We start from the raw sequence: 15,665 nt of genomic DNA on the forward strand, positions 1-15,665 counted from the left end.
AGCTATAGCAAAGAATAATAAATAAGGACATGAAATGTATCCCATGTCTGAATTGAAAAAGGAAAAGAAAAAATGAAAGCAGAACCATTTAAGCAACATACTGAAAAGGCTGAGCCCCATTTCTGCTGATGGAGATTCAGGATCACAATGCAAGATGGAGTACTAGAGACCAAATTTACCCTCCTGCTGTAATCAATTAGGAAAGTAGACAAAATATACAAAACTAACATTTTTGGACTTTGAATAACAGGCACCAGCAGGACACTGATACCTGAGAGAAGCAAAACCAATAAGGAGGGCCCTATTCCCCCTTGACTGCTGCCTGAAGGCACATTCCAGAATCGAGGGTATCCAAAGCAGAACACTGGAGTTGTGCTGAGCTGGGGAGACAGAAGTCAAGCTGAGATGGCTAGAAAAACTACAGAGAGAAACTACATAGAACTACAGAGAGAAAAGGACTATACAAAAAGACCTCCAGAAATCAAAATGGGAGTCACTGTCTTAACTGAATATTAAAATGCACATGAGGAGTAAAACTCCACAAAGTCAGACAAAGTGTGACCAAGAAGTTGTGAGCTAAATAGTTCCCAATTATCATATAGGTCTGGAAGGCATTCAATTTCAAACAAGGTAGAGTATACTCTTCATGCATAACACAGGGCATTCAGTAGAGACCAGAGATAGGCCATCTTTAAAATGGTAGGAAAGTTTTATGGTATTTTTACTTGCCCTTATCCCACTACCTCCTAGTGAGGTGATGGTCTTATTCTTGAAGCAGCAGCAGCCTGGTTGACAGTTTCCTCCCTCAAAATAGAGGGAGCACAGCAGAAATTATTTGCAAATTATGGTGTATATCTATTATAACCTGCCTGGGGATAACCAAAGGAATGACATAAAACTCTTACCATTGTTTCACCTAAGTTGAAATTCTGATGGGAAAAAGCAGAAAAAAATGCTTAAAAAAAAAAAGCTACAAGGCAACTATAAACCCACAGTTGTCAGGGCCAAGACATTATAGGTGGAGACATGTAACTGACCACCTAAGGCCCAGAGACGAAGCTAGGATGAGACTCTTGGAATTTAGGACATTCAAAACCAGCAAAATAGACAGAAGAATTATAAAACCAAGTGTATGCCCAGGTAAGAAACATGCTCAGAAAATACCTGAAAAGCCCTTAAGTTTTAACCTCAGAGTGATCCTTTAGCTTCATTGCAAGTCTTGTTAAGTACTGAAGGAGTGCCCCAGTACAGAGCCAATCTACAAAGACTGGAAAAGATCAGGCATTCAAGGAAATCTCTTTCAAAACATTAACAGAACATTAGTGAAAGGAAAAGAGCATTCAGTAATGATGCAAAACAATAAACAAACTTTGCAAAAATAAATGGGGAGAGTCTCATATCAATCAGACTATGACAACTAAAGAAAAGAAATACAGCAAATCCTTGGGAAGGGAGAGAACTTAATTTCCAGAGTTACTGCATTATAATAGCCAAATGCCCAAAATGCAATTAAAAAAAACCCACAAACCAAACAATGAAACAGGAAAACATGGCCCGTTCAAAAAAACAAAATAAGACAACAGAAACCATCCCTGATAAGTCCCCCACAATGGACTTATTAGACAAAGACATTAAAGTAACTGTCTTAAAATATGTTCAAAAACCCAAAGGAAACTGTGGACAATCTAAAGGAAATCAGGAAAACAATGTAGGCACAAAATGGGACTATCAACAAAGCAGTAGAAATTATAAAAAGGAGTCAAAAGAACTGAAAAAGGCAATAAGTAAAATTAAAAATTCAAAAAGGATTCAGATATGAGCAGGCAGAAAATTATCAAACATGAAGATGTCAACTGAAATTATCAAGTCTAAGGAGCAGAAAGAAAAAAGAATTGAGAAAACTGAGAGACCAAGGGACTTGTAGGACATCATCAAGCAGATCAATATATACATTATGAGAGTCTAAGAAGGAGAAGAAAAATAGGGGCAGAAAGGTTATTTGAGGAAATAATGGCCAAAACTCCCCAAATTTGAGTAAAAACCAGGATCTAGAAATCCAAGAAGCACAACAAACTTGAAGTGAGATAAACTAAGAGACCCAGACTAAGCACATTATAATCAGAACTTCAAAGTACAAAGAAAGAGAGAATCTTGAAAGTAGCAAAAGAGAAGTGACTTGTCACATACAGGGATCATAAATAATATGATCAGCTTATTTCTCATCAGAAACTTGAAGGCCAAAAGGCAGTGCAATAATATATTTTAAAGTATTGAAAGAAAACAACTGTCAGCTGAGAATTTTATATCAAACAAAAGTATCCTTCAAAATAGAGGGAGAAATCAAGACATTCCTAAACTGAGAGAGTTCGTTAAAAATAGACCTACCCTACAAGAAATACTAAAGGGAAGCCTTCAGGTTGAAATGAAAAAAATGCTATATAGTAACTCAAAGATGTATAAAGAACTAGAGATGTATGGAAAAGATACACAGTCAAATATAAAACCCAGTATTATTGTAATTTTGGTTTGTAACTCCAGGTTTACTTTCTATAGGATTTAAAAGACAAAACCATAAAAAGTAATTATAAATATATATTATTGGGGCATAAAATGTATAAAAACAAAATCTGTGACATGAATTATATACAGGGGGGAATGGGGCTCTAAAAGACTACGATTTATGTGCATGACTGAGGTCAAGTTCATTCAATTTAAACTACATCATTATGATGTTAGGATGTTATATGTAATCCCATGTTAACCACAAAGAAAATATCTACATATGATACACAAAAGAAAATGAGATGGGAATCAAAATGTGTCACTGCAAAAAATGAAATAAACAAACAAAAAAAAGGGAAGCAATGGAGGAAATGATGAGCAAAAAAGCAGTAAGACATATAAAATATAGCATAATGGAAGAAGTAAATCCTTACTCATCAGTACTTACTTAAAATATAACGGATTAAACCGCCAATCAAAAGGTACAGAATGCTAAAATTCATTAAAAAATGATCCAAATATTGGTTGTCTACAAAAGACTCACTTTAGATCAAAAGACACAAATAGGTTGAAAATGAAAGAATGGTAAAAGATATTCCATGTAAACAGCAACTAAGAAGGCTGGGATGGCTATATAAACATCAGACAAATAGACTTTAAGTCAAAAACAATTACAAAAGGCAAAATATATATATATTAACAGATGAGTAAATTAATCAAAAAGATATAACAATCATAAACATAAATGCACCCAAAACAGAGTCCCACATTATATGAAGCAAACACTGACAGAATTGAAAGGAGAAATAGGCTGTTCTACAATAATAGTTTGGAGACATCACACCCTACTTTCAATAATGCATAGAACAAGCCAACTAAAGATCAACAGGGAAACACAGAACTTGAACAACCCTGTAAACCAATTAGCCCTAACACACAGAACACTCTGCTCAACAACAGCAGAGTACGAATTTTCTCAAGTGCACATGGAACTTCTCAAGGACAGACCACATGTTAGGGCACAAAACAAGCCTTAATAAATTTTAGAAGATTAAAATCATAAAAATCAACTATACTTCAATAAAAAAATAAATAAAATGAAAGGTTTTACTGACCACTTAAAAATAAGTAAATAAATAAAATCATAAAAAACTATCTTCTCCAATCACAGTGGAATGAAACTAGAAATCAATAACAAAAGGACAATGGGAAAAATGCAAATATGCATAAATTAAACAAGATACTCTTAAATAACCAATAGGTCAAATAAGAAACCACAAGGGACATTAGAAAATACCTTCAGACAAATTAAAATGAAAACACAAAATACTAAAACCTGTGGGATTCAGCAAAAGAAGTGCTAAGTGGGGAATGTATAGTGGTAAACACACACATTAGAAAGGAAATAAGATCACAAATTGATAACTTAACTTTACACCTTAAAGAAGTAGAAAAAGAGGAGCAAACTAAACCCAAGCTAGCAGGTGGAAGGAAATAATATGGATTAGAGCAGACAGAAATAAAACAGACACTAGAAAAAGAGAAAATCAACAAAATCAAAAGTTGGTTCTTTGAAAAGAATAAAATTCACAAATCTTTAGTTAGAATGAGTAAGACAAAAAGACAGAGGATTCAAATTATTAAAATCTGAAATAAAGGTGATGACATTACTAGCAATTTTACAGAAATAAAAATAATTATGAAAGAATACTATGAACAACTATACAACAAAATGGATAACATAGATGAAATGGAAAAATTCTTAGAAACACAAACCACCAGATCAGACCCATGAAAAAAACAAAATCTGAACAGACTGCTAAACTAGTTAAGAACACTGAATCAGTAATCAAACTTCCAACAAAGAACAAAGCCTAGGGCCAGATGGGCTTCCCTGGTGAATTTTACCAAACATTTAAAAAATAATGACAATTTTTCTCAAACTCTTCTAGAAAACTGAAGATGAGGGAATATTTTCTAATTCATTCAATGAGACCAGCATTACCCTGATTCAAAATTCAGACAAATAAACTATATGAAAACTACAGATTCTCTATTAATATAGATTCAAAACTCCTCAACAAAGTACTAGCAAACCAAATTCAATAGCATATTAACAGGATTATACAAAATGGCAAAGAAAGAAACTGTCATGACAAAGGATTTGGCAATGATGTCTTAAATAAAACATCAATAGCACAGGCAATGAAAAATATTGATAAACTGGACTTCATCAAAATTTCAAACTTTTATGCAAAGGATACTTATCAATAGAATTAAAGATAATCCACAAAATGGGGGAATATATTTGCAAATTACATATATGATAAGAGACTGATATCCAGAATATATAAAGAACCCCTACAATACAACAATAACGAAAAAAGCACAATTTTAAAATGTGCTAAGGATTTGAATAGACATTTCTCCAAAAATATACAAATGGTCAATATGCACATGAAAAGATGATCAACATCATTAGTCATTAAGGAAATGCAAATCAAAACCACAATGAGGGCTTCCCTGGTGGCGCAGTGGTTGAGAGTCTGCCTGCCGATGCAGGGGACACAGGTTCGTGCCCCGGTCCGGGAGGATCCCACATGCCACAGAGCGGCTGGGCCTGTGAGCCATGGCCGCTGAGCCTGTGCGTCCGGAGCCTGTGCTCTGTGGCAGGAGAGGCCACAGCAGTGATAGGCCCGCGTACCGCAAAAAAAAAAAAAAAAAAAAAAAAACCATAATGAAATACCACTTCACAATCATTAGGTTGGCTATTACAAAAGACGGGAGAGGCAGAGAAGAAAGAAGAGAAAAGAAAGAAAAAGAAAAGAAATATTGTAAAGATGTAGAGAAATTGGAACCTGTATGCATTGCTGGTGGAAATATAAAATGGTGCAGCTGTTGTGGAAAACACTGTGGTGATTCCTCAAAAAATACATCAAGAATTACCATATCTTCCACCATTCCACTTCTGTATATATACCCAGAAGACTGGAAAGCAGGAACTTGAAGAGATACTTGTACATCCATGTTCAAAGCACCATTATTCACAATAGCCAAAAAGTGGAAGAAACCTAAGTATCCATCAACAGATAAATGAATAAACAAAATGTTGTATATGCATAGAATATACTGTTCATCCTTAAAAAGAAATTAAATTCTGATAGTTGATATAACATGAATGAATCTTGAAAACATTCTGCCATGTGAAATAAGACAGACAGAAAAGGACAAATACTGAATGATTCCACTCATACGAGGTACCTAGAATAGCCAAATTCATAGAGACAGAAAGTAGAAGAGAGGTTACAAGAGACTAGGGAGAAGGGGGAATGGGAATTTATTGTTAAATGGGTACACAGTTTCTGCTTAGGATGATAAAAAAGTCATGAAAAAGGATGGTGATGATGGTTACACAACATGTATTTCACTGAACTGTGTACTTAAAAATAGTTAAAATAGTAAGAAATTTTTTTAAAAAACCCAAAGAAGCACAAACAAAAGAAGTCATGCCAATATGTAACAGGATACTCCAATTTAGTGAAAACGTTGGAATAACCTAACTGTACCTCAAAAGAAGATTTGGGGAGGGGAGGATTGACAGTGGTACATCCATTCAACAGATAAGCTGTTTCACAGTCAAGAGCAGACACAACCTAGAGAGGACAGAACACTCTCGAAACATTAAGTAAAAGGAAAAAAAGCAAGCTGAAGAAAAACACAAAAATACATACAGTAGATGTGTGCATTCCATGGTATGTCAAAAGCAAATGTACACTTAAAATTGGTACATTTCACTCAAAATAAATTTTACATAAAAATTTTAAATAAATATGAATTCTAGCTAATGACATGCAAGCTAAAGCATTAAGGTTAAGTGAAATGATGTCTGCAATTGACATTGAAATGCATAAAAAATATAATGATGGATAGAGAGATTAGTAGATAAATAGGAATGTAACAAACCAAGTATAGTAAAATGTTAACAGAAAATCTAGGACCTGAGTTTATGGGAAATCACTGTGAAATTCTGTAAACCTTGCAGTATGTTGGAACTTTTCATAGTAAAATGCTTGAAAAGAAAGATGGTGTGACTATACTATATACTATCATCACATAGAGTAGATTTCAGATGGTGAAAAATCACCAGAGGTAAAAGGGGACATTACTCATTGATAATGGGTCAATTCACAAGAAAGGCATAACAATCATACATGTACATGTACCTAATAACAAACTATAAGCAAAAACTGAGAGAAGAGCAATGAGAAAATGACAAATTGACAATTATAGTTGGAGACCTCAACACTGCTCTCTCAATATGAGACAAAATATCATTAAGGATAAACAGGACCTGGGACTTCCCTGGTGGTCCAGTGGATAAGATTCCATGCTCCCAATGCAGAGGGCCCGGGTTTGACCCCTGGTCGGGGAAGTAGATCCCACATGCATGCTACAACTAAGAGTTCGCCTGCTGCAACTAAGACTCTGCATACCATAACTAAGAAGTCCACATGCTGCAAATTGAGAGTCCGCATGCTGCAACTAGAAAAAAAAAAAAAAGATCCCACATGCCACAACTGAGACCTGGAGCAGCCTAAATAAACACTTTTTTAAGTGTTAACTTAAAAAAAAAAAGGATACACAGGACCTGAATGTAATAAACCATCATAACCTAATTGAAATTTATAGACTATTTCACCCCACAATGGCAGAATATATACATGGAACATTCAGAAAGATACATCATTTTCTGGGTCATAAGAAAAATAGAAAAGATCTGAACAGAGTAAAAGGAAAACATCAAAATTCATACACTGCAGCATTTAAAACAGTATGCAGAGTGGGGAACTTTATACCTTTAAATGTATATATTAAAAAAGGAGCAAGATCCAAAATTCACCTTAAGTAGCTGGTAAAAAAGCAAATTAAACCCAAAGAAAGAGTGATAACATAAAAATAGAATGGAAACCAATGAATTAGAAAAAGGTGAAAACAATAGAGGAAATTAAATCCAAAGCTGGTGTTTTTGAAAAGATAGTAAAATTGCTAAACCTCTAGAGAGACTAATCAAGAAAAAAAAAAGACAAATTATCAATAACACAAATGAAAGATGAGATATCATGACAGTGTCTACAAAAAACAAAAAACTTAATAACGGAATAGTGTGAACAAATTTACATCAATAAATTAGACTACATAAATGAAATGGACAAATTCCTTAAAGACAAAATTGACCAAAACAGGCCTAAGGAGAAACAGATAAGTCTAAATAGCCCAACATTTATTAAAGTAACTGAATCTGTTTAAAATTTTCTAAAAACTCAGAAAACATCAGACCAATAGCTTCACTGGAGAATTCTATCAAACATTTAAGAATGAAATAATATCTATCTTACAAACATTCTTTTAAGAAGACAGAGGAGGGCTTCCCTGGTGGCACAGTGGTTGAGAGTCCGCCTGCCAATGCAGGGGACACGGGTTCGTGCCCCGGTCCAGGAAGATCCCACATGCCGTGGAGCAGGTAGGCCCATGAGCCATGGCCACTGAGCCTGCGCATCCGGAGCCTGTGCTCCGCAATGGGAGAGGCCACAACAGTGAGAGGCCCGTGTACCGCAAAAAAAAAAAAAAAAAGAAGAGGAGATAGAGCACTTCCCTACTCATTTTACATGAGAACAGTATTACTGTGATAGCAAAAACAGAAAGATATTACAAGAAAAGGAATTTACAAACCAACATGTCTCCTTAACAGTGAGGTAAAACTCCTGTTGAAACAATATAGCAAAAGAAATACAACAATATATAAAAAGAGTAATATACCATGACCAAGCAAGGCTTATTCTAGCAATTCAAGACTAATTTTCTAGATCACCAGATACATTTAAAAGCATTTGACAGCTTCCTTGGTGGCACAGTGGTTATGAATCTGCCTGTCAATGCAGGGGACACAGGTTAAGCCCTGGTCTGGGAAGATCCCACATGCTACAGAGCAACTAAGCCCATGGGCCACAATTACTGAGCCTGCGCTCTAGGGCCTGCGAGCCACAACTACTGAGCCCACGTGCCCTAGACCCTGTGCTCCAGAACAAGAGAAGCCACCAAAATGAGAAGCCCGCACACCACAACAAAGAGTAGCCCCCACTCACTGCAACTAGAGAAAGCCTGTACGCAGCAACGAAGACCCAACGCAGCCAAAAAGAAAGAAAGAAATTTATAAAAAGAAAAGCATTTGAAAAAATTAACTATCCTTTTATAATTTAAAAACAGAAATGAACCATAAATTTGAAAGAAATTAATAAAATGGTTTCTGTGTATAGACAACATGACTGAATATGTAGAAAATCTTCAGGAATCTACAAAAAAAGCTACTAGAACTCATAAGAGAATTTGGCAAGGTCACAGAACACAAGGTCTTTAAATCACTTAAAATTTCATTTACCATGACATCAGAAAATATAAATTACTTAGGGATAAATTTAGCAAAATATGTGCTAGGTTTGTACAATGAAAAGCATAAAACATTGCTAAGAGAAATAAAAGGAGCACGAAATAAATGGAGAAATATACTATATTTATGTAACAGTAAACAAAATACTGTTAAGATGTCACTAATCTAAATATCCAACACAATCCCAATAAAAGTTCCAGGAAGATTCTTGTTAAAAATTGACAAGAGGATACTAAACCATATGCAAATAATTGAGTAGAGCCAAAACAACTCTAAAAAAGTAGAACAGGGCTTCCCTGGTGGAGCAGTGGTTAAGAATCCGCCTGCCAACGCAGGGGACACAATTTGAGCCCTGGTCCAGGAAGATCCCACACGCTGCGGAGCAACTAAGCCCATGCTCCACAACTACTGAGCCTGTGCTCTAGAGCCCGTGAGCCACGACTACGGAGCCCATGTGCCACAACTACTGAAGCCCGCACGCCTAGAGCCCCTGCTCCGCAATGAGAGAAGCCACCACAACGAGAAGCCTACTTACTGCAACGAAGAGTAACCCCCGCTCACTGCAACTAGAGAAAGCCCGCGCACAGCAATGAAGACCCAACGCAGCCATAAATAAATAAATAAATAAAATTTAAAAAAATAAATAAAAAAGTAGAACAAAGTTGTAGAAGTTACAGTATCGGATTTCAAGACTTACTATAAGGTTACAGTAATCAAGACAGTGTGGTATTAGCTTAAGGATAAACATAAACATAAGTATCCAAATGCAACACAATATGTAGTGAGACTTTCTTGGGATCCTGATTCACACCAACTATTTTCAAAACCACTATCATGTTTGTGAGGAAAATGAAATTATTTTGAATTTTAACTGGATATTTGATGATATTATGGAATTACTGTTAAAGTTTAAGTGTAATAATGGCACTAATGGTAATGTTTAAAAAGTCCTTATCTTTCAACAATATATTCTGAACTATATATAAACAAAATTATATGATTTCTGAGACTTCTCCAAAATAATCTGAAGGCAAAAGAATAGGTTAAACAAAACTGGCCACGTGTTAGTAATTATTGGAGCTGGGTAATGGATACATGGAGATTTATAACACTATTCCTTCTGCCTGTACCTGTGCTTAAAATTTTTTACAAGAAAAAGTTTATTCAAAAAATTGAAATGCTTTATGGATTTAAGCAATAACCTCTTAACAGTTTTCTACTCCAAATAAAACACAATCACTCTGGTGATCAAGAATCTCAACTCTTTTCTGTACCCAATTCATATAATCTAATGAAGATTTATAAGTTGCATAAAATATTGCTAATAGGAAAAAGTAACTGTAACTAAAAATCTGTGGTTGATTACAACATCCTATTCTTGAAATACTAAAGTATATCTATGAAGGTCATATATTTAAAAAATCATAAATAAAAATTGGTTTACCTCTCTCAATTTCTCTCGCTCACGTTCCCGCTCAGCAATACGCTTTCGCCTCTCTTCCTCTTCCTTAAGAGCATTTTGTGTTTCTGTTCGTAGTTTATCATCTTTAAGAATCTTTCGAATTTTCTTTCTGCCTTTTCCAGGAGACTTGGAATCATCATTTTCATCTTCTTCTTCTTCTTCTTCTTCATCTTCTTCTTTATCATCTTCTTCAGAATTACTCTATGGAATTTAAACGATCAAAGGTTAATACTATAAAGTTTTCTAATTTGTCCACTTGAAATTCCAATTAACATACCAAGAAAAGGTGGAAGAAAACGTACTGAAAAGCTTCAGAATTACACTTTGTAATACAGAAGAGTATTAATAAAACAACCCTAAAAAGGGGACAAAGGACTGAACAGACCTTTCTCCAAAGGAGACACAGAAATGTCCAATAAGCACATAAAAAGATATTCAACATCACTTGTCATTAGGGAAATTTAAATCAAAACCACAAATGAGATACTAACTCACACCCATTAGCATGGCTATTAAAAAAAAAACAGAAAATAAAAAGTGTTGGTGAGGATGTAGAAAAACTGGAAGGCTGGTGCATTGGGAAAACAGTGTGACAGTTCCTCAAAAAGTTGAACACAGAATTACCATATGATCCAGCAATTCCACTTCTCAGATTATAACCAAAAGAATTAAAAGCAGGGACTCGCCTGCATTCACAGCAGCATTATTCAAAATAGCCAAAGGTATAAACAACCCAAACATCCATCAATAGATGAATGGATAAACACAAAGTGATATATACATACAGTGGAATATTATCCAGCCTTAAAAAGAAAGGAAATTCTGACATATGCCACAACGTGGATGAACCATGAAAACATTATGTCAATGAAAGAAGCCTGACAGAAAAGGACAAATACTGTGTGATTCCATTTGTATGAAATACCTAAAACAGGTAAATTCATAGACACAGAAATTAGAATTAGATGTTATGAGGGGCTGCAGATAGGTGGGAATCGGAGTTACCGTTTAAGGGGTACAGAGTTCCCAATTATGAATGTAATTAAGGCCACTGAATTGCACGTTAGAAATGGTTAAAAGGTTCATTAAAAAAATGAACTCCCCACAAAAGAGAACAGGATTGACAAAACATTACAGAGAACTTGTACTCTAAATAATTCTGCTTATATATTGTACAAGAAACTTAAATTGACTGACTTCACTGGTAAAAGAAATTCAATCACATGAGTCATTATGTTTTATGTCTTCAGACAGAATACTTCACATCAAGTCTATAGCCCTAAGAATGGAAATAATGAATTAGAACAGCTTAAAACTTCCATTAGATTCAGTTAAGGAAAAGAAAAATATTGATAATATATCAAAGTTAATACTTCTGCATATTTATACTTTCAGTAAGTCAATTCTTCCACAAAATTTAAAATGTAAATAAATGAGTAGACAGGGCGAGAGAGAGTTATGGATATATACACACTAACAAACGTAGTAAGGTGGACAGCTAGTGGGAAGCAGCCGCATGGCACAGGGATATTGGCTCGGTGCTTTGTGACAGCCTGGAGGGGTGGGATGGGGGGGTGGGAGGGAGGGAGATGCAAGAGGGAAGACATATGGGAACATATGTATATGTATAACTGATTCACTTTGTTATAAAGCAGAAACTAACACACCATTGTAAAGCAATTATACCCCAATAAAGATGTTAAAAAAAGAAAATAAATAAAAAAAAATAAATGAGAATTTAATTAATGAATGGAATGCAGAAGATGTAATAACATATTTACAATGGTCTACTGTACCAGTTATAATTCCAAGCGCACACAGTAAATCTCATTATTTACTACCTTGTTTTCACTGGATGAATCTTCTTGAACCTTGATGCGTCGCCTTTTCTTTTTCTGTTTATAACTTCGCTGATTTTCTTCCAACTCTGCTTTCTTTGCAGACCTAAAGAATATTTAAAATGCAAAATAAAATACTTCACGATGAATTTCCTTAAGTAAATTATGAACTATTTTAGAACTGCTTTACCTGTGTGTACATTCCTAAAAAAGATAAAGGAAAAATCAAAGAGCCAAAAAAACCTTCACTAGGTTCAAAAAGGAGAACCCTTAATTTGAAATCCAGTGATCAAAAAAATAAAGTTAAAAAAAATCAAACAGAAATCCAGTCGACATTTTAATTTATTCAAGGGGGAGGTTTAGCATATGAGTAATAAGATGGATGGAGGGCCTTTAGAAATATAAATGGTCAATATACACATGAAAAATATTCACCATCTCTTTAAATTAAAAAAAAAAACAGATTACAAAACTTAGATATGATTTTCTTCATACCAGCTCACACAAATTAAAACAAAAACAGTAACAACAATTTGTGGTGAGTAATGTATTTTTGCGCTTAGGAATTGGTATACTAAGTTACATTAATCAAGACAGTACGTTCCTGGCATAAAGGATAGATATGCAGATCAATGGAAGAGAAATGAGAGTCCAGAAATAAAACTTTATGTTTATGGTCAATTGATTTTCCACAAGGAGGTCAAGACAATGCAATACGGAAAACAGTCTTTTCACAAACGGTGCTCAGACAACTGGGTATCTACATGCGAAAGGATGAATCTGGACCCCTATCTTACACCATACAGAAAAATTAACTCAAAATGGATTGTAGTTCCCCTAAGATATACGTTCTAGTTAATAGACTGCTCATTGTTTTATTGTTGAAAGAATGAGGAAATGGCTATTTACATACTCTGCTGGGAGATGAAAAAACTGACTTCTATAAGATAGCGTGAAAATATATATGAAAAGTCCTAAAATTGCAAAACTTTAACCCAACAATGTCACTTTTAGAAATTTACTCTAGGATTTAGGTATGAGGGAAGAGAGAAGATGGCAGAGTAGAAGGACTTGAGCTCACCTCCTCTCACAGAAACATCAAAATCACAGCTAACTGCTGAACAACCATCAACAAGAAAAACTGGAAACTACCAAAAAAGATGTTCTACATCCAAAGAAGCTACAATTGAGACAGGAGGAGGGGTGTTTTCACCACACAATCAAATCCCATACTGGCTGGGAGGGTGACCGGCAAACAGGAAAATAATTATATCACAGATGTTCTCTGACAGGAGTGAGACTTCTGAGCTCCACATCAAGCTCACCAGCCTGGGGATCTGACATCAGTAAGAGAAGACCCCAGAGGATCTGGCTTTGAAGGCCAGCGGGGCATGAGAGCAGGAGCTCCACAGGACTGGGGGAAACAGAGACTTCACTCTTGGAGGGCGCACACAAGGTTTCATGTGCACTGGGCCACAGGGCAAAGCAGTGACTCCATAGGAGACTGGATCAGATGAACCTGTGGGTCTTGGAGGGTCGCCTGGGGAGGTGGAGGTCAGTTATGGCTCACTATGGGGGGCAAGGACACCGGTGGCGGAGGCCCCAAGGAATATTCATCAGCAAGAGCTCTCCCAGAGGTCACCATTTTGGCAACAAGACCGGGCCCCACCCAACAGCCTGCAGGCTCCAGGGCTAGGATGCCTCAGGCCAAACAAACAACAGAGTGGGAACACAGCCCCACCCATCAGCAGATAGGCTGCCTAAAGTCCCCCTGAGCCCACAGCCGACTCTAAACACACCCCCTTGACATGGCCCTGCCCATCAGAGGGACAAGACCCAGCTCCACCCACCAGTGGGCAGGCACCAGTCCCTTCCAACAGGAAGCCTGCACAAGTCCCTGGATCAATCTCACCCACCAAAGGGCAGACACCAGAAGCAAGACAAACTACAATCCTGCAGTCTGCGGAACAGAGAACACTAACACAGACAGACAAAATGAGATGGCAGAGAAACATTTTCCAGACGAAGGAACAAGATAAAACCCCAGAAGAACAACTAAGTGAAGTGGAGATAGGCAATCTGCCTGAAAAAGAATTCAGTTAATGATAGTAAGGATGATCCAAGATCTCAGAAAAAGAATGGAGGCACAGATTGAGAAGATACAAGAAATAAGTTTAACAAAAAGCTAGGAGATTTAAAGAACGAGCAAACAGAGATGAACAACACAATAACTGAAATGAAAAATACACTACAAGTAATCAATAGCAGAATAAGGACTTCCCTGGTGGCACAGTGGTTAAGAATCCACCTGCCAATGCAGGGGACATGGGTTCAAGCCCTGGTCTGGGAAGATCCCACATGCCGCGGAGCAACTAAGCCCATGCGCCACAACTACAGAGCCTGCACTCTAGAGCCCGTGAGCCACAGCTACTAAGCCAACACGCTGCAACTACTGAAGCCCACACACCTAGAGCCCATGCTCCGCAATGAGAGAAGCCACTGGAATGAGAAGGCCAAGCACCGCAACAAAGAGTAGCCCCCATTCACTGCAACTAGAGAAAGCCTGCGTGCAGCAACAAAGACCCAACACAGCCAAAAATAAATAAATATATATATATATATATTTTAAAACATAGCAGAATAAATAAGGCAGAAGAATGAATAAGCTGGAAGACAGATTCCTGTAAATCACTGCTACAGAACAAAATGAAGAAAAAAGAATGAAAAGAAAGGAGGACAGTCTGAGACCTCAGGGAAAACATTAAATGCACCAACTTTCAAATTATAGGGGGCCCAGAAGGAGAAGAGAGAGAAAGGGCCTGAGAAAATATTTGAAGAGATAAGAGCTTAAAATTCCCCTAACATGGGAAAGGAAACACTCAAGTCCAGGAAGTGCAGAGTCCAACACAGGATAAACCCAAGGAGGAACATGCCAAGACACATATTAATCAAATTGACAAAAATTAAAGACAAAGAGAAAATATTAAAGGCAACAAGGGAAAAGCAACAAAAAACATACAACGGAATCCCCATAATGTTATCAGCTGATTTTTCAGCAGTAACGCTGCAGGCCAGAAGGGAGTGGCATGATATATTTAAAGTAATGAAAGGGTAAAACCTACAACCAAGAATACTTTACCCAGCAAGGCTCTCATTCACATTCAACAGAGAAATCAAAAGCTTTACAGACAAGCAAAAGCTAAGAGAATTCAATACAACAAAACCCACCTTTATAGCAAATGCTAAAGCAACTTCTCTAGGCAGAAAAGGCCACAACTAGAAACAAGAAAATTATGAATGGAAGAGCTCACTGGTAAAGGCAAACATACAGTGAAGGTAGGAAGTCAACCACACACAAATATGATGTCAAAATCAGCAATCGTGAGAAGAGTACAAATGCAGGATATTGGAAATGCTC

General features: G+C 36.3%; 1 protein-coding gene across 16 annotated transcripts in view; it reads right to left on the bottom strand.

The window, feature by feature from the left end:
* Positions 1-15,665, bottom strand: part of ATRX (ATRX chromatin remodeler) — a 249,515-nt gene that overhangs the window by 113,387 nt on the left and 120,463 nt on the right. For all 16 annotated transcript variants that reach the window (XM_004280438.4, XM_033406900.2, XM_004280437.4 and 13 more), the window contains 2 exons: positions 12,251-12,353; positions 10,392-10,610 (listed from right to left, as the gene is read on the bottom strand). In XM_004280438.4, the coding sequence (XP_004280486.1) occupies positions 10,392-10,610; positions 12,251-12,353 (322 nt within the window). The remainder of the gene's footprint in view (positions 1-10,391; positions 10,611-12,250; positions 12,354-15,665) is intronic.

The sequence above is a fragment of the Orcinus orca genome, chromosome X (genome assembly GCF_937001465.1).
Source record: "Orcinus orca chromosome X, mOrcOrc1.1, whole genome shotgun sequence".
Taxonomy (NCBI): domain Eukaryota; kingdom Metazoa; phylum Chordata; class Mammalia; order Artiodactyla; family Delphinidae; genus Orcinus; species Orcinus orca.